Below are 26,725 nucleotides of genomic sequence, written 5' to 3'. Positions count from 1 at the left end.
GGGATGAACTCGTCTCATCTTCTTCTCTCCTCCTTCTGGAATTAAGATGTAAAGGTCATCTAGGACAATGGGGGCTCTTGAGGACAGAGGCTAGCTCATCTGAGTAGAAAGACAGAAAATGCCTAGCTCTCTGATAGTGTTATGAAGCAGTCACATCAGCCCTGTATTGCTTACCTCTCAAATTCTTTTCTGTGAGGAAATTAACCTTTCTAGGTTAAGCATATTAAAAAAATAATCTCTGAACACATATATAACAAAACACATAATAACCAAAATGTTGATGTCAATAGAAGGGACACATTAATATGCCTGAGCACATACTGTGAGGCAATTACTCTATCTACAGCATTTTAACTTGTGAAGTGTGTGCAGGAATGTAGCTGAAGTACATACCCACTGCCTAGTTGTAATAGATTTTAACATTTTTCTCTATTTCTTTCAGATCTCCTTTTCAAAAGAGGTAAAATTTTACACAAGAAAGTCCTAGCTCCTCATTTCAACAATCGCCTCCTCCTTGGTCTCTCCCCAGCAGGTGACTACTATCTTAAAGTTGTTTTGTATCACTTCCTCTTACTCTTTCAGCAGATATGCATGCACCTATAAACAGTGATATGTACTATTGTCATTTAAAATTTTTTATGAAAATGGAATCAGCCTATTCCTATCCTTTCAACTTTTTATAACTCAATATTATCTAAGATTTGCCCATATTGATACATATGGCTCTAGTTCATTCATATTACATGCTGCATAACATTATACTCCATATGCTACCCATCAAATCCCCTAATGAAGCAGTTATGTTTCTGATTATTGTCTTATTACAAACAGCTCTGCACTGAACATATGTAAATGCACCTCCTCATATAATGGCCAAGAGTTTCTTTAAAGTAGATACATAGATATGGACTATCTGGTGTATATGAGGGTTTTCAGCTTTAATAGGTACTATAAAGTTTATCTCCAAAGATGCTGAAGCAGTTTACAACTCCAAATGTAGCACGTATGAGTGTTTTTGACTTCCTATAGTTTCTTAAGTGTTCAGTGCTATTAGGTTTTAATTTTTGCAAGTATGATGGTTTTGATAAGATAGTTCATTATCATTTTAACCTGAATTTCCCATATGATCACCTCTGAAGTTAAGTATCTCTACTCTAGCCTGTTCATATCATTTTCCCATTTTTCTATTGGGTTGTTCCTTGTTTTGATATATAGTTCTTTATATAGTCCAGATACTAATCTTTTGTTAGTTATTGGAATATAAATACCATTCAATCTATGGCTTGTCTTTTAACTTTATAATGAGTTATCTGTCATATAAATTCCCCTATCAAGTATCACGATATATTTTAAAGCTACAGTAATAAGGTGAAATTATTTTAGAGACAGGCAAACAGAGTAATATAATAAAACATAATAAGAGAATAAAGTATATATGAAAAGTAGTTATGACAGAGATGCCACTACAAATAAGTGGGGCAAAAATGAACTGTTAAATAAATAGTGCTGGAACACCTACTATCTGTATGGAAAACAATGTTATCACCTTGCATATATGAAAATAAATACTAGATGGATCACACACATTAACCCAAGAAATAAAACTTTTAACAGTATTAGAAAAGAATAGAAGGAAATATTTGTCTGGCAAAAATACAGAGAATGGTTTCTTAAACATGTATAAACATAAATACAAAAGGAAATATTAATAAGTGCAACCTTATTAAAATTCAAAATTTTTGCAGTACTATCTTATATTACATGCACAATAAATACTATGCTGAGATAGTCTGACAATATTAACCAAGCTGTATATTAAAGAGAGAAAAAAATCACCTTTACAAGTAGGATATCTGTAAGGAAGTGCTTTCAAATATAGTTTGAAAGTCATATATAGTTTGAGTTGGTTATTTAACAAGCTTAAACACTAAATTTATAGATGGCACTGGAATTTAAATAAAAAATATGCTATAACATTATATAACATAATGCTTTATAGTCATTAAACTATTATAGAAAAGTAAAAAGATGTAATGATAGGGCAAAGTGTTCAGAATATGTTCTTATATGAAAAAGCAAGGGCAAAACAACATATACAATTCTCTTTTGTAAAAATGTATATGGGTTTAGAAAGCATACTGGAATCATATAAGCTAAAGAGAAGTTAATTAAATGATGCTTACCCACAAGTGACAGACTTATGATTGATTCGCATTTTCTCATAATTTTGTACATTTTCTGCACTGAATAGTAAGTACTTCATAAGCTCATAAAAGCTATTTTTCAAATTTAAATTCAAATGGTTCCAACCATGGTTATCACAGAGCTCCTTGATTATGTGTTTCTCTTTATTAACTCTTTGAGCTTTGGGGTGCCAGGATGTGCTAGGCACACTCAGATGTTTGATTTCATTTAATTTTCACAAGAATAGTAAGAGAGATTTTAGCTTCCATTTTGCAGCCTGAAGAAACATGCTCAGAGAGGTAAAGTGACTTGGCCAGGGTTACACAACAATGGCTTGACCCTGGTTGAGGTGGTTTACTCACTAAGTCACGTCTGACTCTTGCAAACCCATGGGCTGTAGCTTGCCATGCTCCTCTGTTCATGGGATTCTCCAGGCAAGAATACTGGAGTGGGTTGCCATTTCTTTCTCCAGGGGATTTTGCCAACCCAGGAATCGAACCCAGGTCTCCTGCATTGCAGGCAGATTCTTTACCGACTGAGTGAACCTAGGTCCTCTCAATCGACAGCCAACACAATCTCACCATCTATAATTATAGTATTAATAGTGGAATCCAAATCAACATAAGGACCGAGATATAATTGCCAAAAAGATTAGTACTGGGCAAAACAAGATCAGGTGTTTCTAGTCTTTAAAGTAGAACTGGCATTATATTTAAGTAAATGTATCTGGTACTTTTGTTAATACAGATACCACATATGACAAAAAATCCAATAGTTGATAACATGATGTAGAAATGGGAGACAACACTAAATGAAAGGAAAGAATACTAGATATGAAATCAGAGGAGATCATCTTTAAGCTTAGTAATGCCAAGATTAGCTATGGTTAATCACTATTCCTCTGGGTTTCAGCTTTCTAATCAATAAGCTAAAGAAGTAAGAACATTAAATATTCCTTCCTTTAGCTCTAGAATTCCATAGTATTGGGCTTAAAAATATGTAGTTAAATCAAGTGCAAGACTAGTTCATTTTGTTTTTATCCTTCATTTACTGTAAAGGAAAATTCTGGAGTTCAGTGAGATCCCTTGATTCACATTAATAGTTTCCTATTCAAGCCTTATAAAACTTTCCTTATATTTACTACAAGGACATGAAGCATACAGTGAATTGATAGATAGAAAGGGAGGCAGAATGACGTGAAGAAAATAAAATATGCTTTGGAGTCAAAAGAGACTGAGTTTAAACCCAAATTTCCCAAACTTAAGCTGGTAAATGACTGTTCCTCACTGAGCCAGGCTCTTCATCTATCAGAGGGAAATAATACACAGGATTCTCATAACTATCAAAACCAGATAACATATGAAGTTTATCTGCTGCATTTAAAAATCTATTTTATACTCCATTCCCATTGTTTTTAACCTACCTCATAATGTGAAATCCTTTGTGATTCAAACTGAAGCACCACTCCACATACATTACAAAAATTATCTGCAAAAAGTTCAGTCTTTTCCTGTTCATTCCAAGTCATATCTATGAATAAAATAAAGGGAAGTGAGACATATCACATCAATGAATAATTAGAATACATATCATTTCATGAGATGAGATGAGATGAGATTAAGTCGCTCAAGTTGTGTCCGACTCTTTGCGACCCCGTGGACTGTAGCCCACCAGGATCCTTTGTCCATGGGATTTTCCACGCAAGAATACTGGAGTGGGTTGCCATTTCCTTCTCCAGGGGATCTTCCCAACCCAGGGATCGAACTCAGGGATCGAACACCACTTCAAATCTGAGTCCTTGTGAGGTCACAGTAAAAGCATTTTGCTTATTGAGTACGCAATTTAATACGAGCATAATAAGCATGCCTCTAATGTAGGATATAGCAAGAGTTATTTAATATGATAAGTCTGTGTGATTTTTAGGTAACATTGGAGCCATAGCTCCAGATAAGTGACTGGTTTATAACAAAGCCTTTTTAACAATTACATGGGTACTTGTGCATGCATGCTCAATCAGTCATTTCTGACTTTTTGCGACCCCATGGACTGTAGCTCACAGCCTCCTCTGTCCATGGAATTTTCCAGGCAAGAATACTGGAGTGGGTTGCCATTTCCTACTTCAAGGGATCTTCCTGAACCAGAGATCAAACCCTGTCTTCTGCATCTCCTGCATTGGCAGGCAGATTTTCTTTATCACTATGCCACATGTGAAACACAAAATTCCAAGGGTTGGTTTCTTAATCCTGCCTTTCATTATTGGTGCCTCAAATCATTTTATGAAGCTCACGAAGTTACTGGTACCCCCATAACTTCCCTGGTGGCTCAGTGGTAAAGAATCCATTTGTCAATGCAGGAGGTGGGGTTTGATCCCTGGGTCGGGAAGATCCCCTGGAGAAGGAAATGGCAACCCACTCCAGTGTTCTTGCATGGAAAATCCCATGGACAGAGGAGCCTGGTGGGCTACAGTCCACAGGGTCGCAAAGACTTGAAAAAGTTGGACAAGACTGAGCAACTGAGCACTCACATACATAATCCTTAAAAAGGCATTGTTATAATACTGTCACTTATCTGGAGCTATGGCTCCAATATTATCATATTTCCCTGGTGGCTCATACGGTAAAGAATCTGCCTGCAATGTAGGAGACCCGGGTTTGATCCCTGGGTTGGGAAGATCCCCTGGAGAAGGGAACAGCAACCCACTCCAGTATTCTTGCCTGGAGAATTCCATGGACAGAGGAGCCTGGTGGGGTAGAGTCCATGGGATCACAAAGAGTCAGACACAACTGAGCAACTAACACAAAATCACACGGAACCACAGAAAAACTTTGTCCATAGTAGGCAAACATTGTTATACAAACATTGGCACACTCATTTGGCCAAACAAGTCTCACACAAGGCCCCAAAGTATTATTAATAACATCCACAACTTATGCTGCATTTTTCACTGTAATAACACAAGTCAAAAATTTCTGTATTTACACTTGAGGTCCACATTTCGGTCTAAGCTTCCTAACAGCTACAATGTATTCTGCCAAAATTTATTAGTGTATCTACAAGGTATAAATCACAAAACATCAAAATTTTGCTTGCTGTTTGGCTATTTAAATGAATAAACCAATACTACACATACTTTCATGGTGAAATGCCCATGACATATCAAATGGACAAAAAATTGTAGAACAATAAATATAATACATTCATTTCCAACACTAAGAAAAAATTAAATATACACCACATATAAATATGTGGAAAGATATAAATTAAATTTAAAAATGATTAACTTTGGGAAGGAGGGCCAGAAAAGGATGAAAGGGAGAAAATGTAACATTTTAATTTCTGTACAACTGTTTTAATTTTTGCAAGAAGTATGTAGGACTTTCTATTTAAAAACCTTTAAAAGTATTTATTTTAAAAGTTATATTGGATATCTTCAACTGAGCTTTAGTTTTTAGTACCACTGTATGGACTAAAAAGGCTTACTTAAATTGCATGTTCAAGATAATAATAATTGTAACAAGTTGAACAGTTATAAATTTATGCCTATAATGTATAGTATCCCCTCTGAATTATTTTTAGGTTGTTCTAAAATATATCATTTCTCTAATTTTGACTGTAAAGTCAGCAAGGTAAAGAGTTAAATATATTTCAGGACTTCCCTTAACTACTATATGCAATGAGCACAGTGATAAGATCTTGAACTTCCTATTAAAATTTGTAATAATAAGCAAATATTATCATTTGGTGGCAACATAACTTGTTACAGAGGGGAAGTTTCCATTAAGAAGGCAAAAGGAAACTACTAATTTAGAGGTTTAAGAATTCCTAAGATTTAACATTCACTTCTTTCCTAGATCAAACTTTAATTCCAGATTTCCCTACTTCCAATAGTCAAGGTCTGATACGGACAGTCAAGTTGGGAAATATGAAGGCTGAGTTTTTTAAACATAGTCTTTCATTACTGGTGACCCAAATCATTTCCACGAAGCCCATGAAATAACTGGTACCCCTACAACTTTTCCTTTAGAATGGTATTGCCTAAACTTACTGCCTTTGACTCATTTTCTCAAACAAGTTCTTCGTCGGTATTTCTTTATTAAATGGTATGATATCCCAGACTCAAAATCTCAGCCATTATTCGCCACAGCAAATCACTGTTTCTTGTCCATTCTAACTCATAATGTTATTTAATATCCATCTCTTCCTTTAAATTTCCCATAACACTACCCGAGTGCAGGCCCTCAATGTCTTGGGCATCATTAAGATTTATTGTTATTTACTGAGGTTAGTTTCAAAATACTATGGTACACATTTTGGAAAAAGATAAAGAAAAAAAAAAGAGTACTTATTGATGGCCTTTGTGTGTGTGTAAACAAGATAATAGCTTACTCTTTTAGTCCTTAAAACAAATCTGCGAGGTAAGTGTTATTTCCCAAATTCTGAAGGTTAGGAAATTAGGATTCACTGAAATCAAGAAAACTTATCACATGTGTTATTCCCTGGAGCTGGAATTTAACCTTTTTATCTTGACCTTTTCCATTATACATACAGAACTGTCCCACATGTTGGAAATGATGCAGCAAGTGAATAACTATTAATTTCAAGAAATTTACAATTTATCAGGGAAGATGTGTATAGAAAGAACTATGATCCAAAGATCAAAATGTCATAAGTGATATAAGACATAAGGTACAATGTATTCCTGCTGAGAAGTTTGGGGAAAGCTTTCTAGAGGAAAACAGGCTTTGAACTTAGCTTTAAACAATGTATAAAATTCAGATAGAAGAGTGGAATAAAGGTACTGGGGGGGGTCAAGAATATGATTTCGTATTTCAAATATTTTGTTGTTCAGTTGCTCAGTCGGGTCCAACTCTGCTACCCCATGGACTTCAGCACACCAGGCTTCCGAGTCCTTCACTATCTCCCAGAGATTGCACAAACTCATGTCCATTGAGTCGGTGACACTGTCCAACAATTTCATCCTCTACTGCTCCCTTCTCCTGCCCTCAATCTTTCCCAACATCATCGCATCAGGTGGTCAAACTATTGGAGCTTCAGCATCAGTCCTTCCAATAAATATTCAGGGTTGATTTCATTTAGGGTTGACTGGTTTGATCTCCTGGCTGTCCAAGGGACTCTCAGGAGTCTTCTCCAGCACCACAGTTTGAAAGCATCAATTCTTTGGCCTTCAGCCTTCTTTACAGTCCAACTCTCACATCCAAACATGACTACAGAAAAAACATAGCTTGGACTAGACGAACCCTTGTTGGCAGAGTGATGTCTCTGCTTTTTAATAAGCTGTCTAGGTTTGTCATAGCTTTTCTTCCAAGAAGCAAGCATCTTTTACTTTCATGGCTGCAGTCACCATCCACAGTGATTTTGAAGCTCAAGAAAATAAAATCTGTCACTGTTCCCATTTTTCCCCATCTATTTGCTATTAAGTGATGGGACTGGATGCCATGATCTTTGTTTTTTGAATGTTGAGTTTTAAGCCAGCTTTCTGTCTCCTCTTTCACCTTCATCAAGAGGCTTAGTTCCTCTTTGCTTTCTGCCATTAACGTGGTGTTATTAGCATATCTGAGGTTATTGCTATTTCTCCTGGCGATCTTGATTCCAGCTTGAGCTTCATCCAGCCTGGCATTTCACATGATGTACACTGCATATAAGTTAAATAAGCAGGGTGACAAAATACAGCCTTGACGTACTCCTTTCCCATTTTAGAACCAGTCCTTTGTTTCATGTCTGGTTCTAACTGTTGCTTCTTGACCTGCATACTGGTTTCTCAGAAGGCAGGTAAGGTGGTCTGGTATGCCCATCTCTTTCACATTTTCCAGTTTGTTGTGATCCACATAGTCGAAGGCTTTCATGTAGTCAATAAAGCAGATGTTTTTCTGGAATCCCTTTGCTACTTCTATTATCCAACAGATGTTAACAATTTGATCTCTGATTGCTCTGCCTTTCTAAATTCAGCTTGAATATCTGGAAGTTCCAGTTTATGTACTATTGAAGCCCACCTTGAAGGATTTTGAGCATTACCATGCTAGCATGTGAAATGAGTGCAATTGTGTGGTCATTTGGACATTCTTTGAAATATTTTAGGATGTTTCAAATCCTAAAAGATTATGCTATTAAAGTGTTGCAATATTCAATATGCTAGCAAATTTGGAAAACTCAGCAGTGGCTACCGGACTGGAAAAGGTCAGTTTTCATTCTAATCTCAGAGAAGGTCAATGCCAAAGAATGTTCAAACTACTGCACAACTGGGCTCATTTCAGATGCTAGCAAGGTAATGCTCAAACTCCTTCAAGCTAGGCTTCAATAGTACATGAATCAACAAACTGCAGACGTATAAGCTAGATGTAGAAAAAGCAGAGGAACCAGAGATCATATGGCCAATGTCCTCTGGATCATAGAAAAAGGAAGGGAATTTCAGAAAAAAATCCGCTTCTGCTTCATTGACTACTTGAAAGACTCTGACTGTGTGGATCACAACAAATTGTAGAAAATTCTGAAAGAGATGGACATACCAGACCACCTGACCTGCCTCCTGTGAAACCTGTATGCAGGTCAAGAAGCAACAGTTAGAACTGGACATGGAACAATGGACTGGTTCCAAATAGGAAAAGGAGTACTTGAAGGTTGTATTTTGTCACCCTGCTTACTTAACTTATATGCAGAGTACATGATGTGAAATTCTGGTCTGGATGAAGCTCTAGCTGGATTCAAGATTGGCAGGAGAAATATTAATAACCTCAGATATGCAGATGACACCATCCTAATGGCAGAAAACAAAAAGGAACTAAAGAGTTTTTTGATGAAAGTGAAAGAGGAGACTGAAAAAGTGGCTTAAAACTCAACATTCAAAAAACAAAGATCATGACATACAGTCCCATGACTTCATGGCAAATAGATGAGGAAAAATGGAGACAGTGAAAGATTTTATTTTCTTGAGCTCCAAAATCACTGTGGACAGTGACTGTAGCCATGAAAGTAAAAGACACTTGCTCCTTGGAAGAAAAGCTATGACAAATCTAGATAGCTAATTAAAAAGCAGAGACACTTAGTCATGTCCAACTCTTTGAGATTCTATGAACTACACAGTTCACGGAATTATCAAGGCCAGAATACTTGAGAGTGGGTAGCCTTTCCCTTCTCCAGGGGATCTTCCAAACCCAGGGACTGAGCCCAGTTCTCCCAAATAGCAGGTGGATTCTTTACCAGCTGAGCCACAAGAGATTCATGTTGATGTACGGGAAAACCAATACAATATTGTAAAGTAATTAGCCTCCAATTAAAATAAATAAATTTATATTAAAAATAATAAACAAAAAGCAGAGACATCACTTTGCTGACAAAGGTCCATATAGTTCAAACTATGGTTTTTCCAGTAGTCATGTATGGATGTGAGAGTCGGACCATAAAGTACACTGAGCGGCAAAGAACTGATGCATTCGAACTCTGTGCTGGAGAAGACTCCTGAGAGTCCCTTGGACAGCCAGGAAAGCAAACTAGCCAATCCTAAAGGAAATCAACCTTGAATATTCATTGGAAGGACTGATGCTGAAGCTGAAGCTCCAATACTTTGGCCACCTGATGCGAACAGCTGACTCATTGGAAAAGATCCTGATTTGGGGAAAGATTGAAGGCAGGAGGAGATGGGGGCAGCAGAGGATGAAATGGTTGGATGGCATCACCAACTCAATGGACATGAGTTTGAGCAAACTCTGGGAGACAGTGAAGAACAGGGAAGCCTGGCGTGCGCAGTCCATGGAGTCATGAAGAGTCAAATACAACTGAGCAACTGAACAACAACAAGGATATGAAGGACAATAATTCAAAGCTTGGAATGAGGCTAACTCATAAATGGCTTCATTAAGGCATTTAGACTTAATTCTGCATTCAACAAGGGAAAAGAGGTGACTTAAAATAGGGCTATGAGTTAGGAATCAGTCACAGGCAAAAGGTCATGAAGTTAAACCAGAAGTGGGCAGTAGGCATAGAAAGGAAGAAGCGAATATAAGAGGTGCATGTAAGCTAAGTCACATATGACTCTTTGTGACCCCATGGACTGTAGCCACAGCCTTGTCTAACTCAATGAAACCATGAGCCATGCCATGTAGGCCACCCAAGATGGACGGATCATGGTGGAGAGTTCTGATAAAATGTGGTCTACTGGAGAAGGGAATGGCAAACCACTTCAGTATTCTTGACTTGAGAACCCCATGAACAGTATGAAAAGGCAAAAAGGTATGACACTGAAAGATAACCTCCCCAGGTTGGTAGGTGTCCGATATGTTACTGGAGGAGAGTGGAGAAATAACTCCAGAAAGATGGAGCCAAAGCAAAAACAACACCCAGTTGTGGATGTGACTGGTTATGGAAGTAAAGTCTGATGCTGTAAAGAACAATATTGCATAGGAACCTGGAATGTTAGGTCCATGAATCGAGGTGAACTGGAACTGGTCAAACAGGAGATGGCAAGAGAGAACATCAACATTTCAGGAATCAGTGAGCTAAAATGGACTGGTATCAGTGAATTTAACTCAGATGACCATTATATCTACTACTGTGGGCAAGAATCCTTTAGAAGAAATGGAGCAGCCATCACAGTCAACAAAAGAGTCCAAAATGTAGTTCTTGGGTGCAATCTCAAAAACAGCAGAATGATCTCTGCTCGTTTCCAAGGCAAACCATTCAATATCACAGTAATCCAAGTCTATGCCTCAACCAGTAATGCTGAAGAAGGTGAAGCTGAACAGTTCTATGAAGACCTACAAGATCTTCTAGAACTAACACCCCAAAGATATGTCCTTTTCATTATAGGGGACTGGAATGCAAAAGTAGGAACTCAAGAGATACTTGGAGTAACAGGCAAATTTGGCCTTGGAGTACAAAATGAAGCAGGGCAAAGGCTAACAGAGTTTTGCCAAAAGAACACACTGGTCATAGCAAATGCCCTCTTCCAACAACATAAGAGAAGACTCTACACATGGACATCACCAGATGGTCAATACCAAAATCAGATTGATTATATTCTTTGCAGCCAAAGATGGAGAAGCTCTATACAGTCAGCAAAAACAAGACTGGAAGTTGACTGTGGCTCAGATCATGAGCACTTTATTGCCAAATTCAGACTTAAATTGAAGAAAGTAGGGAAAACCACTAGACCATTCAGGTATGACCTAAATCAAATTCCCTTACAACTATACAGTGGAAGTGACAGATTCAAGGGATTAGCTGTGATAGAGTGCCTGAAGAACTATGGATGGAGGTTCATGACATTGTATAGGAGGCAGTGATCAAGACCATCCCCATGGAAAAGAAATGCAAACAGGCAAAATGGTTGTCTAAGCAGGCCTTGCAAACAGCTCTGAAAAGAAAAGCAAAAAGCAAAGGAGAAAAGGAAAGATATACCCAGCTGAATGCAGAGTTCCAAAGAATAGCAAGGAGAGATAAGAAAGCCTTCCTCAGTAATCAATGCAAAAAATAGAGGAAAACAATACAATGGGAAAGACTAGAGATCTCTTCAAGAAAATCTGAGACACCAAGGGAAAATTTCATGCAAAGATGGGCACAATAAAAGACAGAAATGGTATGGACCTAACAGAAGTAGAAGATATTAAGAAGAGGTGGAGATAATACACAGAAGAACTATACAAAAGAGATCTTCACGATCTGGATAACCACGATGGTGTGATCACTCATGTAGAGCCAGACATCCTGAAATGCAAATTCCAGTGGGCCTTAGGAAGCATCACTATGAACAAAGCTAATGAAGGTGATGGAACTCCAGTTGAGCTATTTCAAATCCTAAAAGAATATGCTGTGAAAGTGCTGCACTCAATATGCCAGCAAATGTGGAAAACTCAGCAGTGGCCACAGGACTGGAAAAGGTCAGTTTTCATTCCAATCCCCAAGAAAGGCAATGCCAAAGAATGCTCAAACTATCACACAATTGCACTCATCTCACAGGCTAGCAAAGTAATGCTCAAAATTCCAAGCGAGGCTTCAACAGTACATGAACTGTGAACTTCCAGATGTTCAAGCTGGATTTAGAAAAAGCAGAGGAACTAGAGATCAAATTGCCAACATCCATTGGATCATTAAAAAAGCAACAGAGTTCCAGTAAAACGTCTACTTCTGCTTTTCTGACTTCGCCAAATCCTTTCACTGTGTGGATCACAAAAAACTGTGGAAAATTCTGAAAGAGATGGGAATCCCAGACCACCTAACCCGCCTCTTGAGAAACCTGTATGCAGGTCAAGAAGCAACAGTTAGAACCAGACATGGAACAACAGACTGGTTCCAAATAGGAAAAGGAGTATGTCAAGGCTGTATATTGTCTCCATGCTTATTTAACTTATATGCAGTGTACATCATGAGAAACGCTGGGCTGGATGAAGAAGAAGCTGGAGTCAAGATTGCTGGGAGAAATATCAGTAACCTCAGATACTCAGATGACATCATCCTTATGGCAGAAAGTGAAGAACTAAAGAGCCTCTTGATGAAAGTGAAAGAGGAGTGTGAAAAAGTTGGCTTAAAACTCAACATTCAGAAAACTAAGATCATGGCATCTGGTCCCATCACTTCATGGGAAATAGATGGGGAAACAGTGGAAACAGTGACAGAATTTATTTTGCGGGGGGCTCCAAAATCACTGCAGATGGGGACTGCAACCACAAAATTAAAGACACTTATTCCTTGGAAGAAAAGCTATGACCAACCTAGACAGCAGATTGAAAAGCAGAGACTAATTTGCCAACAAAGGTCTGTCTAGTCAAAGCTATGGTTTTTCCGGTAGTCATGTATGGATATGAGAGTTGGACTATAAAGAAAGCTGAGTGCCAAATCAATGTTTTTGAACTGTGGTGTTGGAGAAGTCTCTTGAGAGTCCCTTGGACTGCAAGGAGATCAAGCCAGCCAACCCTAAAGGAAATCAGCCCTGAATATTCATTGGAAGGACTGATACTGAAGCTCCAATACTTTGGCCACCTGATGCAAAGAACTGACTCCTTGGAAAAGACTCTGATGATGGGAAAGATTGAAGGCAGGAGAAGGGGATGGCAGAGAATGAGATGGTTGGATGGCATCACCAACTCGATGGACCTGAGTTTGAGCAAGCTCTGGGAGTTTGTTGATGGACAGGGAAGCCTCGTGTTCTGCAGTGCATGGGGTTGCAGAGTCGGACACAACTGGGCGACTGAACTGAACTGAACTGGACTGTAGTCTGCCAGGCTCCTTTGTTCATTGGATTCTCCAGGCAAGAGTACTGATGTGGGTTGCCATGTTCTCCAGGGGATCTTCCCGACCCAGGAATCAAACCTGCATCTCTTATGTCTGCTGCACTGGCAGGTGTGTTCTTTACCACTAGAGCCACCCATATCTATGGGAAACTAAAGGGTATTATAGCCTGAGCTTAAAACTTGCCATGAATATGATAAGTGTTTATTGCATTTAAGCTTAAGTGATGCTGTTGCTGATCCAAGATGTAGACCTCTGACCTTTTATCCAATTCATTCATCTACAATTACTTGTCAAAAGCAAATTCTCCTTTTGGGTATAATATAATGAATATGTTAACTTTAGTGAATCAAAAATTAAAACACAAAAAAATCTAAAATTCAAAAAGAAGACATCAGAGTGATGTTGCATATTAGAGTGTACTTAAAAGGTGTACTTAAATAGCACACTTTCCTAATTCAAAGATGATTAAATCTACATTCAAAATTTCAGAAACAAACCTTCAGGTAAGAATCATTCTGAATCAGGGTTTCACATCAAATTCACAGGCACAGCTTCAAAATCAAACATGCTGAATCAAAATAAAGCTCTCTGTGGGTGGTCCCATCCACCCACAAGCCATTCTCATGATCAACCATGCTCGAGAGGACAGGCTCAGATCCTTACCCATAATGACTGTACAATATCTTTTTAGTAAATAAGATGATTTATACAAAGGTTGGTCATCTAGAATACTTATCAAGCTAACAGAGTTGTAGTGTAACATGAAGAGATTTTTTTTAATAAAGGGAGGGAGGAAATAAAAAGAAAATATTCTTTGGCACTACTTCAAATCTATTTAAATCTCTAGGATTGAGGACCAAGAATCTGTGTTTGTAAACAGGATCCCTAAGTAATATCTTTAAACAGCCAACCTAGGGATCCTTGTTGAGTCTTCCACCAAGGTAGTTCTCAATCCAGGCTGCACATTATAATCACCTTGGTTGTTTTCAGAACACACTAATGCCCAGGCTCCATCCCAGACCAATTAACTCAAATCTCTGGGAGTGGTTCCCAGCCATAGTTTCGTTTTTTCAAAGCTTTGTGTGTGACTCTGTTGCACAGCAAAGGTTGAGAATCACTGCTATCTTTTTTAGCAGCCAAATTTTTACTTCTTTTTGTTGAACTGAAATCTGTTTTCCTACAGTAGGGGTTCTCAAACTTTAGTATGCTATCAGAATCACCTGGAAAGCTTGTTTAAAGAGATTGTTGGACCCCATTCTAGGATTTCTGATTCCATAGTCCCAGGATAGGGGGCTCAAGGATGTACATTTTAAAAAAGTTCCCTAGTGATGCTGATGCTGCTGGTCCGGGGACCACACTTTGAGAATCACTATCTTAGAGCTTCCACTAGTCCTAGTTCTATTCCTTTAAGTCACTGAAAGCATACACTTTCTTCTTAAATATTTTTAGAGAATCATAACATCTTTATTCCTTCCCTTCCTCTTGAGCCTCTGTGAGTTGGCCCCAGTTCTGTCATGCAGCATGATTTGTAGATCTCTAACTAGTTTGACTAAATCCATGTCATTCATAAAGTGTAACACAAACATTCAGAACAAACTAATAAAATGAAATCACCTTAATCTTCTAAACTGTGGTAACAAAAAACCCATATAACATAAATTTTACCACCTTAATCATTCTTCAGTGTACAATTCACTAATATTAAGTATATTCTGCTCCTTATTTTGAATATTTCTTCTAGTAGTTCAGCCTAATATTGCTTTACCATCTTTGGGTGGTCAAATCATACTGTTAACTCATGCTAATTTTTTACTAAAATACAAACTTGTTTTCCACCTGAAAGTGAATAACCTCTGTACCTCCAGGACATAGTTATATAGATAGGAATTTTTCTGGACCCCCAAACAGATCCCGTATACATTCAGATTTATCTCAGGAGGATTGTGGAAGGTGGCTTTTTACTGAGGGCAATTACAAATGATAGGGTATTGTTTTTCAGAGGTCATGCCATACTACCAATTCTCCTCAAGCTGCATTTCCCCTAAATCTGACATGAATGTAATATCTACTTTCTAAAGGTGCTATGTGAGGCTTGGAGAAGTCAAGCAATTGTCACAAAGTCACACAGCCAGTAAGTGTGAGTCAGGATTCAAACCTAAGTCTGCCCAATATTTCCCTGAGAGCTGGCTCTTAAAAAGACCGAAGTCTTGAATGAGAAACTTCCTCTCTAGGTTTGGCATATATAAGAAACATATGTTTGATTCACACAGGATGCTAAATAAATATTCCTTTAGGCCCTGCTTTACCCTAATCCCCACTCGAGACATGATTTTGGGACATCCAGAAAAAAACGGCCTATAGCCAGCTCTGAAAATAGGAGAGAAAACTGGTGATAGTGCAGATGTTTTTCAGGGGGAAGGCCAACTTCAGGAAGCAGATGTTAAATTAGGGGTCAGATGAGTAAATGACATTGGCTGTGAGGAAGATGACTGAGAGAGAAACTAATGTTTACTGAACAATCACTACATGCCAGGAACTGAAGTGTTATCTCAAAGAACTAGACTTCAAGAGCTGGTTCTGATAGGAAGCAGGACCAAGGTATAACTGAAGAAACTTGGAGATTTCTATCTTCCTCTTTTTTTCTTTTCTTCATTATACTCTCACCATGTCTTTTTTAAACTGGTTAGAATAGGAAACAAATGTATTTTTATTGGTTGATTGCTAAAATATGGGCTTATATAAATTTTTAATTCCAAAAGCAATAAGATTGTAAAAAGCACTAGAAAGAGGGAGACTGTATTACAGACTTTACCCTGTGACTAACTTAGCCATATAAACTAAGAACATATCACAGACATACCATGTATCAGGTTACCATTTCTGTAATTTCTTTTGTACTTGACTATATCATGGGTTGATGGTCAAGGGAAAAGACTGTATTTTAGAATACATACAGAAGCAAAATTTTGGTGGGGTACTTACAGAAGGACCCAAATATCTTAGCTTTTTCCAAATAATAAGCCTACCAAGAAAGCACAAAAGATGATTTGAAGTATTAAGCAGCTATTCAGTTCATACACACTTTATGGGTCTAAAACTTCAAAAGGTCCCAGTATTTCTTCCCCTAATCCTCCATTATTAGCATCTCCTTGTCTATGTCCTAACCCAAAAGCTGGTTCTTTCTCAAATATTTCTTGGCAATACACACATATTTCTGAGTGTAAGGTCTTAGTCATTATAGCTAGTGTCAGAAAGAAAACATCTTCTTAGCAAACTGAAGTATTATTTTAGTTATAATTTAGGTATAAGTGGCTCAGTTTTCAATTACAAAGAACACACCATATTCATGGCAGATGGTCCTGCATCTTTCAATCTAATTTGGTTGGAGAGCAAGGATTAAAATATATATAGATTACATATTAGAATATCAAATGAAAAATACTGAATGCTGTGAAATGTGATTTCCTCTTTTGTATGCAGCAAATAAGATGCTTTAAACATAGATGGTAAACATCTCCCAGTTAATCTCAAGTATACTGTTTTAATATTCCTAACATAGCACTTCTGAGATGTTCTTCATTCCCTGACATATTTTGCCTGCTATCATAATCCTGGAAAAAATATGCATTAGTTCAGTCGCTCAGTCACGTCTGACTCTGCGACCCCATGGACTGCAGCACACCAGGCTTCCCTATCCATTACCAACTCCCGGAGCCTGCTCAAACTCATGTCCATCGAGTCGGTGATGCCATCCAACCACCTCATCCTCTATCGTCCCCTTCTCCTCCTCCTTCAGTCTTTCCCAGTATCAAGGTCTTTTCCAGTGAGTTGGCTCTTCGCATCAGGTGGCCAAAGTATTGGAGCTTCAGCTTCAGCATCAGTCCTTCCAGTGAATATTCAGGGTTGATTTCTTTTAGGATTGACCAGTTTGCTCCCCTGGCTGTCCAAGGGATTCTCAAGAGTCTTCTCCAACACCACATTTCAAAAGCATCAATTCTTTGGTACTCAGTTTTCTTTATAGTCCAACCCTCACATCCATACATGACTACTGGAAAAAGCATAGCTTTGTAAGATTTATACTTTGAATCAAAGCACACCTTAGGGCAGATTGGTAGTGAGATGTTAATGATATACTGGTATACTCTCAAATATGGACTGGGATATAGTGTCTTTGAAGCATACAGGAATTTCTGATGCTGATACCATTTCTTTGTGTTTTAACATAAAACAAAAGCAATGGGGAATAAAGAAGTACTGTCAAAAACTAGGTTCAATATGGGAAGAGAACCTAAGTCTGATAATGGAGTGAGAGCTTAAACTCATAGATATGGAAAAGATTAAGAATAACTTTTAAATATCTGTTTTTTCCAGAATCAGCAAGTTCTATAGAGTGTAGAAATACAGTCACATAAAAAAAGTTTCAGTTTGGGGCAATGAAAAAGTTCTGGACATGGATAGTGGTGCAGGTGGCATAACAACATGAATGTCACTGAATTGCACACTTGAAAATGCTCAAAATGGAAACCTTTATATTATGCATATGACAATAAAAAATAAAATATTGAAAAAAATTCAAAGCATCCTTCTTCTCCCTGAACTATGGCATGAAAGGCAGTTGACAACCTGCAGAGCCAACCTGTCACTCAAGAAACTGCATAAACAAGTAATAAACCTTTGTTTTGCTAGCAGTAGTGTGCCTGCATGCTAAGTCACTTCAGTCGTGTCCAACTCTTTGTGACCCTATGGACTGTAGCCTGCCAGGCTCCTCTGTCCATGGGATTCTCCAGGTAAGAATAGTAGAGTGGATTGCCAGGCCCTCCTCCAGGGGAATCTTCCTGATCCAGGGATTGAACCCACGTCTCTTATTAAGTCTTCTGCATCGGCAGATGGATTCTTTACCATTAGTGCTGCAAGTGTAGCGTAGTGTTAGTCGCTCAGTCATATCTGACTCTTTGTGACCCCATGGACTGAACCCTGCCAGGTTCCTCTGTCCATGGGGTTCTCCAGGCAAAAATACTGGAGTGGATTGCCATTCTCTTCTCCAGGGGATATTCCCAACCCAGAGACTGAATCCTGGTTTTCTGCATTGCAGGCAGATTCTTGACCCAAATGGTCTTCTACTGAATAACATTTATGAAGGCTATTTTAAATGAAACAGTGATTTTGTGACAAATTATAAATGGGATCTTATTAAAAAGAGTTCATGTATTTGATGCGCCTACAATTTTATTATATTTATGTATAGTTTAGCCTTTGGTTACAGAATGAATCAACCAATTTTCTATTAATGAATGTGCTTAATCTCTTTACTTCCTTCCTACAAGGAATGTTTACATGACTTTAGAAAATAAAACTTTCATAATAACTTGGAATGGGAGAAAAAGCCATGACCTACAGTACTAGGTAGTAGGAAAACAATAAGTAGTAGAGCATTGGGTAGTAGTAATAAAAAAAAAGAAAACAGCTTTTGAGTTGGTCAAACAGATTCAAATCCTATCTCTACCCACAACTATATAAACTTGAGAAAATTATTTAGTCACTCTGAGCCAGTTTTTTCATCTAGAAATATATTACCTCTCTCAGGATGTGATGAATATGAAATAAAATAAAAAAAATTTTAAGTGTTTAATACACAAAGGCACTCAAAGTATGCCTGTTTACTATTCCAGGAGCTTTGAACCTTTTACTTAATATTACATATAATTGCTTTATTTCAGATCAGAGTAATTTGAGAGATAATCTAGTCTAGAGTTTCTCTATCTTGGCACTATTTTCACTTTGGGCCAGATAATTCATTGTTGTGAGAGGCTGTTCTATGCATTGTAGGATATTTAGCAGCATCCCTGGCCTCTACTCTGGAGAAGGAAATGGCAACCCACTCCAGTGTTCTTGCCTGGAGAATCCCATGGACAGAGCAGCCTGGTAGGCTACAGTCCACAGGGTCACAAAGAGTCAGACACGATTGAGCAACTTCACTTTCTTTCTTTCCTTTCTGGCCTCTATTAACTATAATAGAATTTGGTAGCATTCCCCAGTTGTCACAACCAAAAATATCTCCAGATATTGCCACATGTCCCTTGTGGGGCAAAATTATCTCTAGTTTATAACTGATTTAGTCTAATGTCCTCATTTCTAAATGATGAAACTAAGGCCCAGGAAGATTATAGGAAATAAAGGACTGGAGAAGTTAATATTTTAAAGATATGATTCTAGATACAGGTGCATTTGGACCATGGACTTGAGCATTACTAAAATTCCCTGTGTTGACACAAATATATGCAATTTAGATTGCACCAATATCTGCCTTTGTGGGGGGGGAAAGCAAAGAGGATTCATTTGCCAGAAACTCATTTTTAAAGGGACTTTGTTGGATTGTGTCTACTCCAAATAGCTGCAATATTATGCTAAAGTTCCTGTATACAAAATGCAACTGAGTGTGAAATCCAAATGATCATACTTGAAATTTCCTTCTAGTACTATTAGATAACACCAGACAATTAAGGATGAAATAGATTTTTTTGTGACAAAAGAATAACATATATGGCTTGAATCAGAAAAGAATAATGAAATCTGTGCTTATAATTTGGTTCATTCTCTCTAATGGAATTAAAAACCTTGCAAAGAATTTCTCTTTCCTCTGAGGAAAAGAACCAGATCATCACATGTCTTTAGTTCTAGGTAAGAGAAACTTTGTTCACTCCAATTAAATTTTCTTTGGTGATGAGGGTGAAAGAGGGGAGTGAAAAAGCTGGCTTAAAACTCAACATCCAAAAAACTAAGATCATGGCATCTAATCTCATCACTTCATGGCAAATAGATGGAAGAAAAGTGGAAACTGACAGATTTTATTTTCCTGGGCTTCAGAACCACTGTAGATGGTGACTGCAGCCACGAAATTAAAACATGCTTGCTTCCTGGAAGAAAAGCTATGATGAACTTGCTGCTGCTGCTGCTAAGTCACTTCAGTCGTGTCCGACTCTGTGCAACCCCATAGACAGCAGCCCACCAAGGTCCCCCGTCCCTGGGATTCTCCAGGCAAGAACACTGGAGTGGGTTTCCATTTCCTTCTCCAATGCATGAAAGTGAAACGTGAAAGTGAAGTTGCTCAGTCGTGTCCGACTCTTAGCGACCCCATGGACTGCAGCCTACCAGGCTCCTCTGTCCATGGAATTTTCCAGGCAAGAGTACTGGAGTGGGGTGCCACTGTCTTCTCCGATGATGAACCTAGATAGCGTATTAAAAAGCAGAGACATCACTTTGCTCACCAAAGTCTGTAGTAACAAAGGTCTGCTGACAAAGGTTTTTCCAGTAGTCATGTATGGATGTGACAGCTGGACCATAAAGAAGGCTGAGCAGCGAAGAATTGATGCTTTCAAACTATGGTGCTGGAGAACACTCTTGAGAGTCCCTTGGACAGCAAGGAGATCAAACCAGTTAATCCTAAAGGAAATCAACCCTGAATATTCTTTGGAAGGATGATGCTGAAGCTCCAATACTTTGGCCACCTGGTGCCAAGAGCTGACTCATTGGAAAATAACTTAATTTTGGGAAAGATTGAGGGCAGGAGGAAAAGGGGGCAGCAGAGGATGAGATGGTTGGATGGCATAACTGACTCAATGGACATGAATTTGAGCAAACTCTGGAAGACAGTGAAGGGCAGGGAAGCCTGGCATGCTGCAGTCCATGGGGTCACAGAGTCAGACAGGTCTTAGCAACTGAACAACACCACAATTGATAAGAAGTTTATGCTTATTCAAATTAGGTGACTAATTTATAATTGGCTATATTTACTAAAATGAATCTTACCTGCATTTATTACATGGCAATAGATTTAGTTGTACAAAACATCAAATTTCCTCAAGACAATTCATCAGATGTTTATGGCAAGAACTAGCTACTGTTTTAATGTTTTGCTGAAGTAAGAATTTCATAGTCCAACTGATCTTGATGCAAAAAAAAAAAGCAGCATTGTAAAGAATGCCTTACATGTTTATTTTATTTTATTTTTTTTCTTAGTTTCCTTAGTACTTTGAAAGCATATTTTACAAATTTTTCTTTCTTTTTTTAAATTTTTTTAATTTAATTTTTTTTTAATTTTAAAATCTTTAATTCTTACATGTGTTCCCAAACATGTTCTATTTTAATAGGGACAAGAATGCAGCAAACCTCAAAAGGGTTGGCTGCAATATTACGAACATATATCTCATTCTTAAGTCACAGATTTGAAATCAGGAGCCATTAAGAAAGCTAAGAAGTAAACATTTTAATTCTACCAGGAGTATATGCACTATATTCTCCATGACTGTACCTTTAGAAATAATCTTTCTCAAACATTCTTGATTAAAATGGATTTTTAAGAAATAGCTGACTTGACCCTTGCAATCTTTAAATACCATCATTATCTTAGGAAAGAATGAGCAGAGCTCAACACTAAGTTGTAGGACACCAGGGAACTGATGTTAACCTTGCCAAGGAGTTTTAACTCTTTATTTCCCTAAAGGGCACACTCCATTTAAGGAGTTTTCAGATAGATTAATTGTGCCAGAAATGCAGATCTGTACCTGTCAGCATTATGAACACTCATAGCTATAATGCTATCTAGTACCTTTACTTTCTCAGATTATAAAATTAGTACCTGACCTATTGGCAAGGGTGGCAAGTTTGGCAAGTTTTATTTACACAGATTATCATAATAAAAAATAATGAAGGCTTTCTCAGGGCATATTAACAATTATAAAATGTAATGGAATTAACAAAATAATTGGGAGTGCTTGTTGTATGTTTAATATTTATTGAATATTGAAACTAAATTCTTGACCTTCAAAATCATAAGCACTCTGTGGCTAGCTAGCCCAGCAGTCATGCTTATGAAGTTAGAAACTGAATTCAAGTCCTGTCTAAATTCACTAATTTACTTGATCCATGAAAACTACTTTGCATCAGAAAGTCACCATGCCCCTCATTCCAATAGGTTAGTAAATGAGAATGGATCTGCAAGACTGGTTTCAGGTGGAAAAGAATCAAAGTTCATATCCTAACAGATATATATGATGAATATAATATTAATAAATGTTTATGAATCTAAATGCTTAGTTAATATTTTCACATACTGACACTAAAGAAGAGGATCAGAAACTTAGAAATGGTCATTAACCTCTCTCCAGATATTCCCACCCTGCCAAAAGCAGAGAATTAAAAATTAATTCTAACAGTTGGCTAATTATTCTTCCTTAGTACCAACATTAGATGTATCATATGATTTGCTTTAGTGTGCCTATAATATTTGAGACAATGTGGGCAAAGTACAGATTTACAATGAACAATGGCACAGTCTTGACAGCTTAGAAGTCTGACTAGTTACACTTAAAACTGTCTTTTCCCCAATTATTTTATTTTTATTTTATAATTTTACTATCAAGCACTACTATTGAGCTCTATAATATAGCTACATCTAGGGCTCTATAATATAGCTACGTCTAGTTTGCTTGTATATTCTGGGCACTGAGCCAAGCGTTTGGCGCAGGCCGCACACACACACACACACACACACACACACACACACACACACACACACAGCATTCAATAAATTATTCCTGAATAAATGAAAGAAAGGCTATTAACTAGGTTTTCTCATGCTGGCCTTGAAACTTTACTTAAGAACATTAAGACAAAGGAAAGCCTTGTTAGGTAACTGCTATGCAAACAGATCATTAAGTAAAATGCCAGGATGTCCTCCAATTTAAAACAGAATCTATTTAATAATTTCTTTTTCTTAAAAGGAAGAGGGAAATAAACAAGAGGGTTTCTGTTTATTTTCGTTTAGATTTTTACTATGATCACATGGTAACATCAATACTGGATGAAAACTGTTTTGAGCCATTCATACATTTTTGAAAAAACTTCACTGAATGAAATATGAAGGGTCCTAGAAAATCTCATGACTTGCCCCTTTCCATGAATTTGTTTCTTTGTATGTGTTTTTTCATACGTGTTCACTTGGCATTTATTTGTTGATTTGTTTTTAAGCTGATTGTCCAATTTCCCACTTGGAGCCTTTCAAAGCTTCTAATCTTCCCTGCTTAGCAATTTCTAATCTCCACTGACATTTGCTCATTACCAACCCCAAGACAGATGAAAGCCTCAGGAGTATTGACTATAGTTGAAAATGGATCAACAAAGGTTTTATCAAATAACTTTTAATGGTCCTATCTGTAGTGGATTTGTAATTATCTGCTGCAGCTGCTAAGTCAATCTGAATCTTGACAATTCTTTGCCACTTGTTAGTCATCTAACTAGGACTTCAAAAACAAAACAAGCAAAAGATATTGGCACACCACCAAGAAACATTTTTCTCTCCTCTCCTTTATCCACTATCATAACTGGTAACAATTTATGGCCTCTATAAATATCTAAACAAAAATAACTTGAAATCTAAATAGCATTCTGGACAGTGTATCAACTCTGTATCATTTAAGTGAAACATCAGGAGTTTTGGTTTGGACTGAACAGTTAATGAAGGATATTTACCCAAAATGAAATGGTAAGAGATAATTTTTAGGTAGCAATTATATTTGGTTTCTCATATCCTAGTAAACTGTTATCAACACTAACAACAAAGATTGTATTACTCACTGAATGTCAGGTCGTAAATCTTGGTCAAGGTTTCTATAGTTTATGAACCACTGTTCTAGTGCACAGCCATGGAAATGCTATGGAAAGAATATCAATGCAGAACTGCAAAACCACAATTCATACTTTCAGATCTGAAATTGATCTAGAGTTTGGCTTGTTCAATACCTGTATTTCATAAATGTCAAGATCCAAATCCAGGAAGCTTGAGATCTGTTCAGGGTCAGAAAAATCTAGCAGATAAACTAACACCAGAACCTAGATTCAGCAGACTCCTATTTTAGGGCTCTCCTCATTTTTACCAGCTAGAAGTAGTATAGACAGGGTATTGCCACTACTTTCTTAATTTATAACTCTTAAAGTCATTAATACCTGCATATATTCAAAGATACTGCAACCAAGTCAGTCACAGAGCCAGGCAAAAAGCCATCTTTTCCATAAGATGCTGGTCCTAAACCTTACTGTGAAAAGGCCATGTGAATCAAACTGAACTGTGATCTTGACTCCTGAAAAGCTGCTCTCTCCTTCGTGTTGCTTATAGACAGAAACTTTGGTATAAAAACAAAAATTCCAGGAGGTTTCATACTTTGATCCCTGAGCAATTGTGTTTAAGTTCAGGATGACTGAAGACACTAAATAAAAGTCTTTCAAAAGCTGCCTTCAGTAAAAGAGATCATAAATTTAAAAAACATCATGTACAGTGTATTTCTAACTTCTATATTTAGTAAGTGCCATTTATGTAATGTGCCTATGACAAACATTGTAAGGGATTTTCTTCTGCTTTGCCATTCCTCCAAACTGAAAGATGTCATAGGTTACGGGATACATCATTTAAGAATGTGAAAATTATTTTTATGGAATACTTTTATTTCTACTTCTAGGAAAAAGTAACTTTGATTATTTTACTCTATTTTGGGGTCCACGATCTTTCACTTTGGAGGCAAATTCGCAGCAAACGGTAACACAGAATATACTGGAAATTAATAACGAAATTTACGATGGCAAAATGCTTTACAGAGATCTTCTGTGGTGGACTCGGTCTCATCCAGATAAGAAGCATTTCCAAAATTGCTTTAAAACACAATTCAATGGCAAATTTTACAGTTTGCTATTAGTAGGCTGTTCACAAATATATAGTACTTCGTGTGAACTAAATACCACTTCGGCCGAAATAGTCACGAAATATCTTATGTTAGGAGTAATGTGTGTTGGTATGTACATTATTTACTAAAGCCAAAACCACCTTAAAGATGGGCACGAAAACCTTGCTTTAGAAGGTTACACCCTCAAACAGAGAAAATTCTGAAATCTGTGCCTCTGCCACTTTTCTTTCCTCAGTACAACCCTCTCCACCAGACCCTACGACTCTAAAATCCAACCGATCCTACCTTAAAGCTCAACATACACTCTAACCTCCGCAAATGTCTAATCCCGGCTCTCCTTAAATACACTACTCTAAGTTTCTACACTGAAGGATGCTGAATTTCCCCAAAGGGAAATTTCCTCCCTCTCGTTTCTTTGGCCGTTTCTCTGTCGCCTCTGGCCCCTCTCGCCGTCAGTCCCCCTTCCCTTTCGCTGACCTTCTAGTTCAGCGCACTTTCCTACCTTGCCCTCTTTCACCGAATCACACCTCGGATTCCTAGAGAGAGCACACTAAAGCGCCCTGGCTGGGAGAGAAATTAAGTGTTTGGTTTTTTTCCTTCCCTTCGAACTCCTGGCTTGTGAGTACCTGCGTTCCTTTTCCTGGGGGGCCCCATCCTTTTCGGGCAGAAGGAGGTGGGGAAGGCCCTCTCTGCTCCGTCCCTCTGGCACACTCGGGGCTACAACGGCGGGGCGGGGCGGGGCGGGGCGAGCTTGGCCTTTACTGCGCCACAGCAGGTGGGGGGTGGGGCGGTGGCGGACCGCGCCCAGTCCGCTCCGGGACAGGCGGAAGAGAGGCAGCAAAGGAGACGGGGCCTCCCCCACACCCCGGGACGGGAACTCACCTTCTCTCAGGCAAGGGCGGGTGTCTACTTTAAACCTACTGCCCCCCCTCCCCGCCGCCGCCATAGTGGAGCCGCCAAAGCCGCCGCCGCCGCCGCCGCCGCCGCCACAGTCACCGGCAGGCGGGCAGGCAGACGTGGAGGTGGCGGAGGAGGCAGGCACAATCGCTGCCGCTGCCGCCGCCGCCGCCGCCGCCGCGCAGGCGGTGGCGGTGGAGGAGGAGGAGGAGGAGGAGGCGACAGAGACGGTAGCTTCCTGAGGGGAAGACTCCGCTGCCAGCGGTGTGACAGCGCTCGGCGCCGCCGCCATCGCAGCGAGGCGCCGACAATTGCCCTTGCGCCTCGCTCCGGTTAAGCTCTTGCCCCGCCTCCCGCTTAGCCCCGCCCTTTAGCCCCTCTTTTCCTTGCTTCGGCTCAAGCCTCTTTCTCGCTCCTTCTCTCCACCAATAGGAACGGTTCAGACCCGCGGGCCACCCCTCCCTTCCCCCCACGGCTTGGCGTAACCAACCTCCCTTAGGAGGGGAAGCGACAGCGGCCAAGGGCAAAGGGCAAAAAGCGCGGGATGTAAAAGCACGTGGTCTTCACACAGTGATGTCTTTTCCGTTGGAGAAGCTAATCTAAAACCAATTTACTCCATCACCAAAATCGCTCTGAAATATATCTTCTCCCGCCTTTCTTATAGCCCTCCG

The 26,725-nt window shown here is 38.6% G+C and overlaps 1 protein-coding gene across 1 annotated transcript in view; it reads right to left on the bottom strand.

Annotated features, from left to right (window-relative positions):
* The window catches only part of ZMAT1 (zinc finger matrin-type 1), a 43,387-nt gene extending 17,041 nt beyond the window's left edge, over positions 1 to 26,346 (bottom strand). Inside the window, exons 1-2 of the mRNA XM_068962990.1 lie at positions 26,040 to 26,346; positions 3,608 to 3,714 (exon numbers count right to left, since the gene is read on the bottom strand). Of these exons, the coding sequence (XP_068819091.1) occupies positions 3,608 to 3,714; positions 26,040 to 26,346 (414 nt within the window). The remainder of the gene's footprint in view (positions 1 to 3,607; positions 3,715 to 26,039) is intronic.
* Positions 26,347 to 26,725: the final 379 nt, after the last annotated feature.

This window comes from Capricornis sumatraensis, chromosome X, assembly GCF_032405125.1.
Source record: "Capricornis sumatraensis isolate serow.1 chromosome X, serow.2, whole genome shotgun sequence".
NCBI lineage: Eukaryota > Metazoa > Chordata > Mammalia > Artiodactyla > Bovidae > Capricornis > Capricornis sumatraensis.
This window is presented reverse-complemented; position numbering and strand designations above follow the sequence as displayed.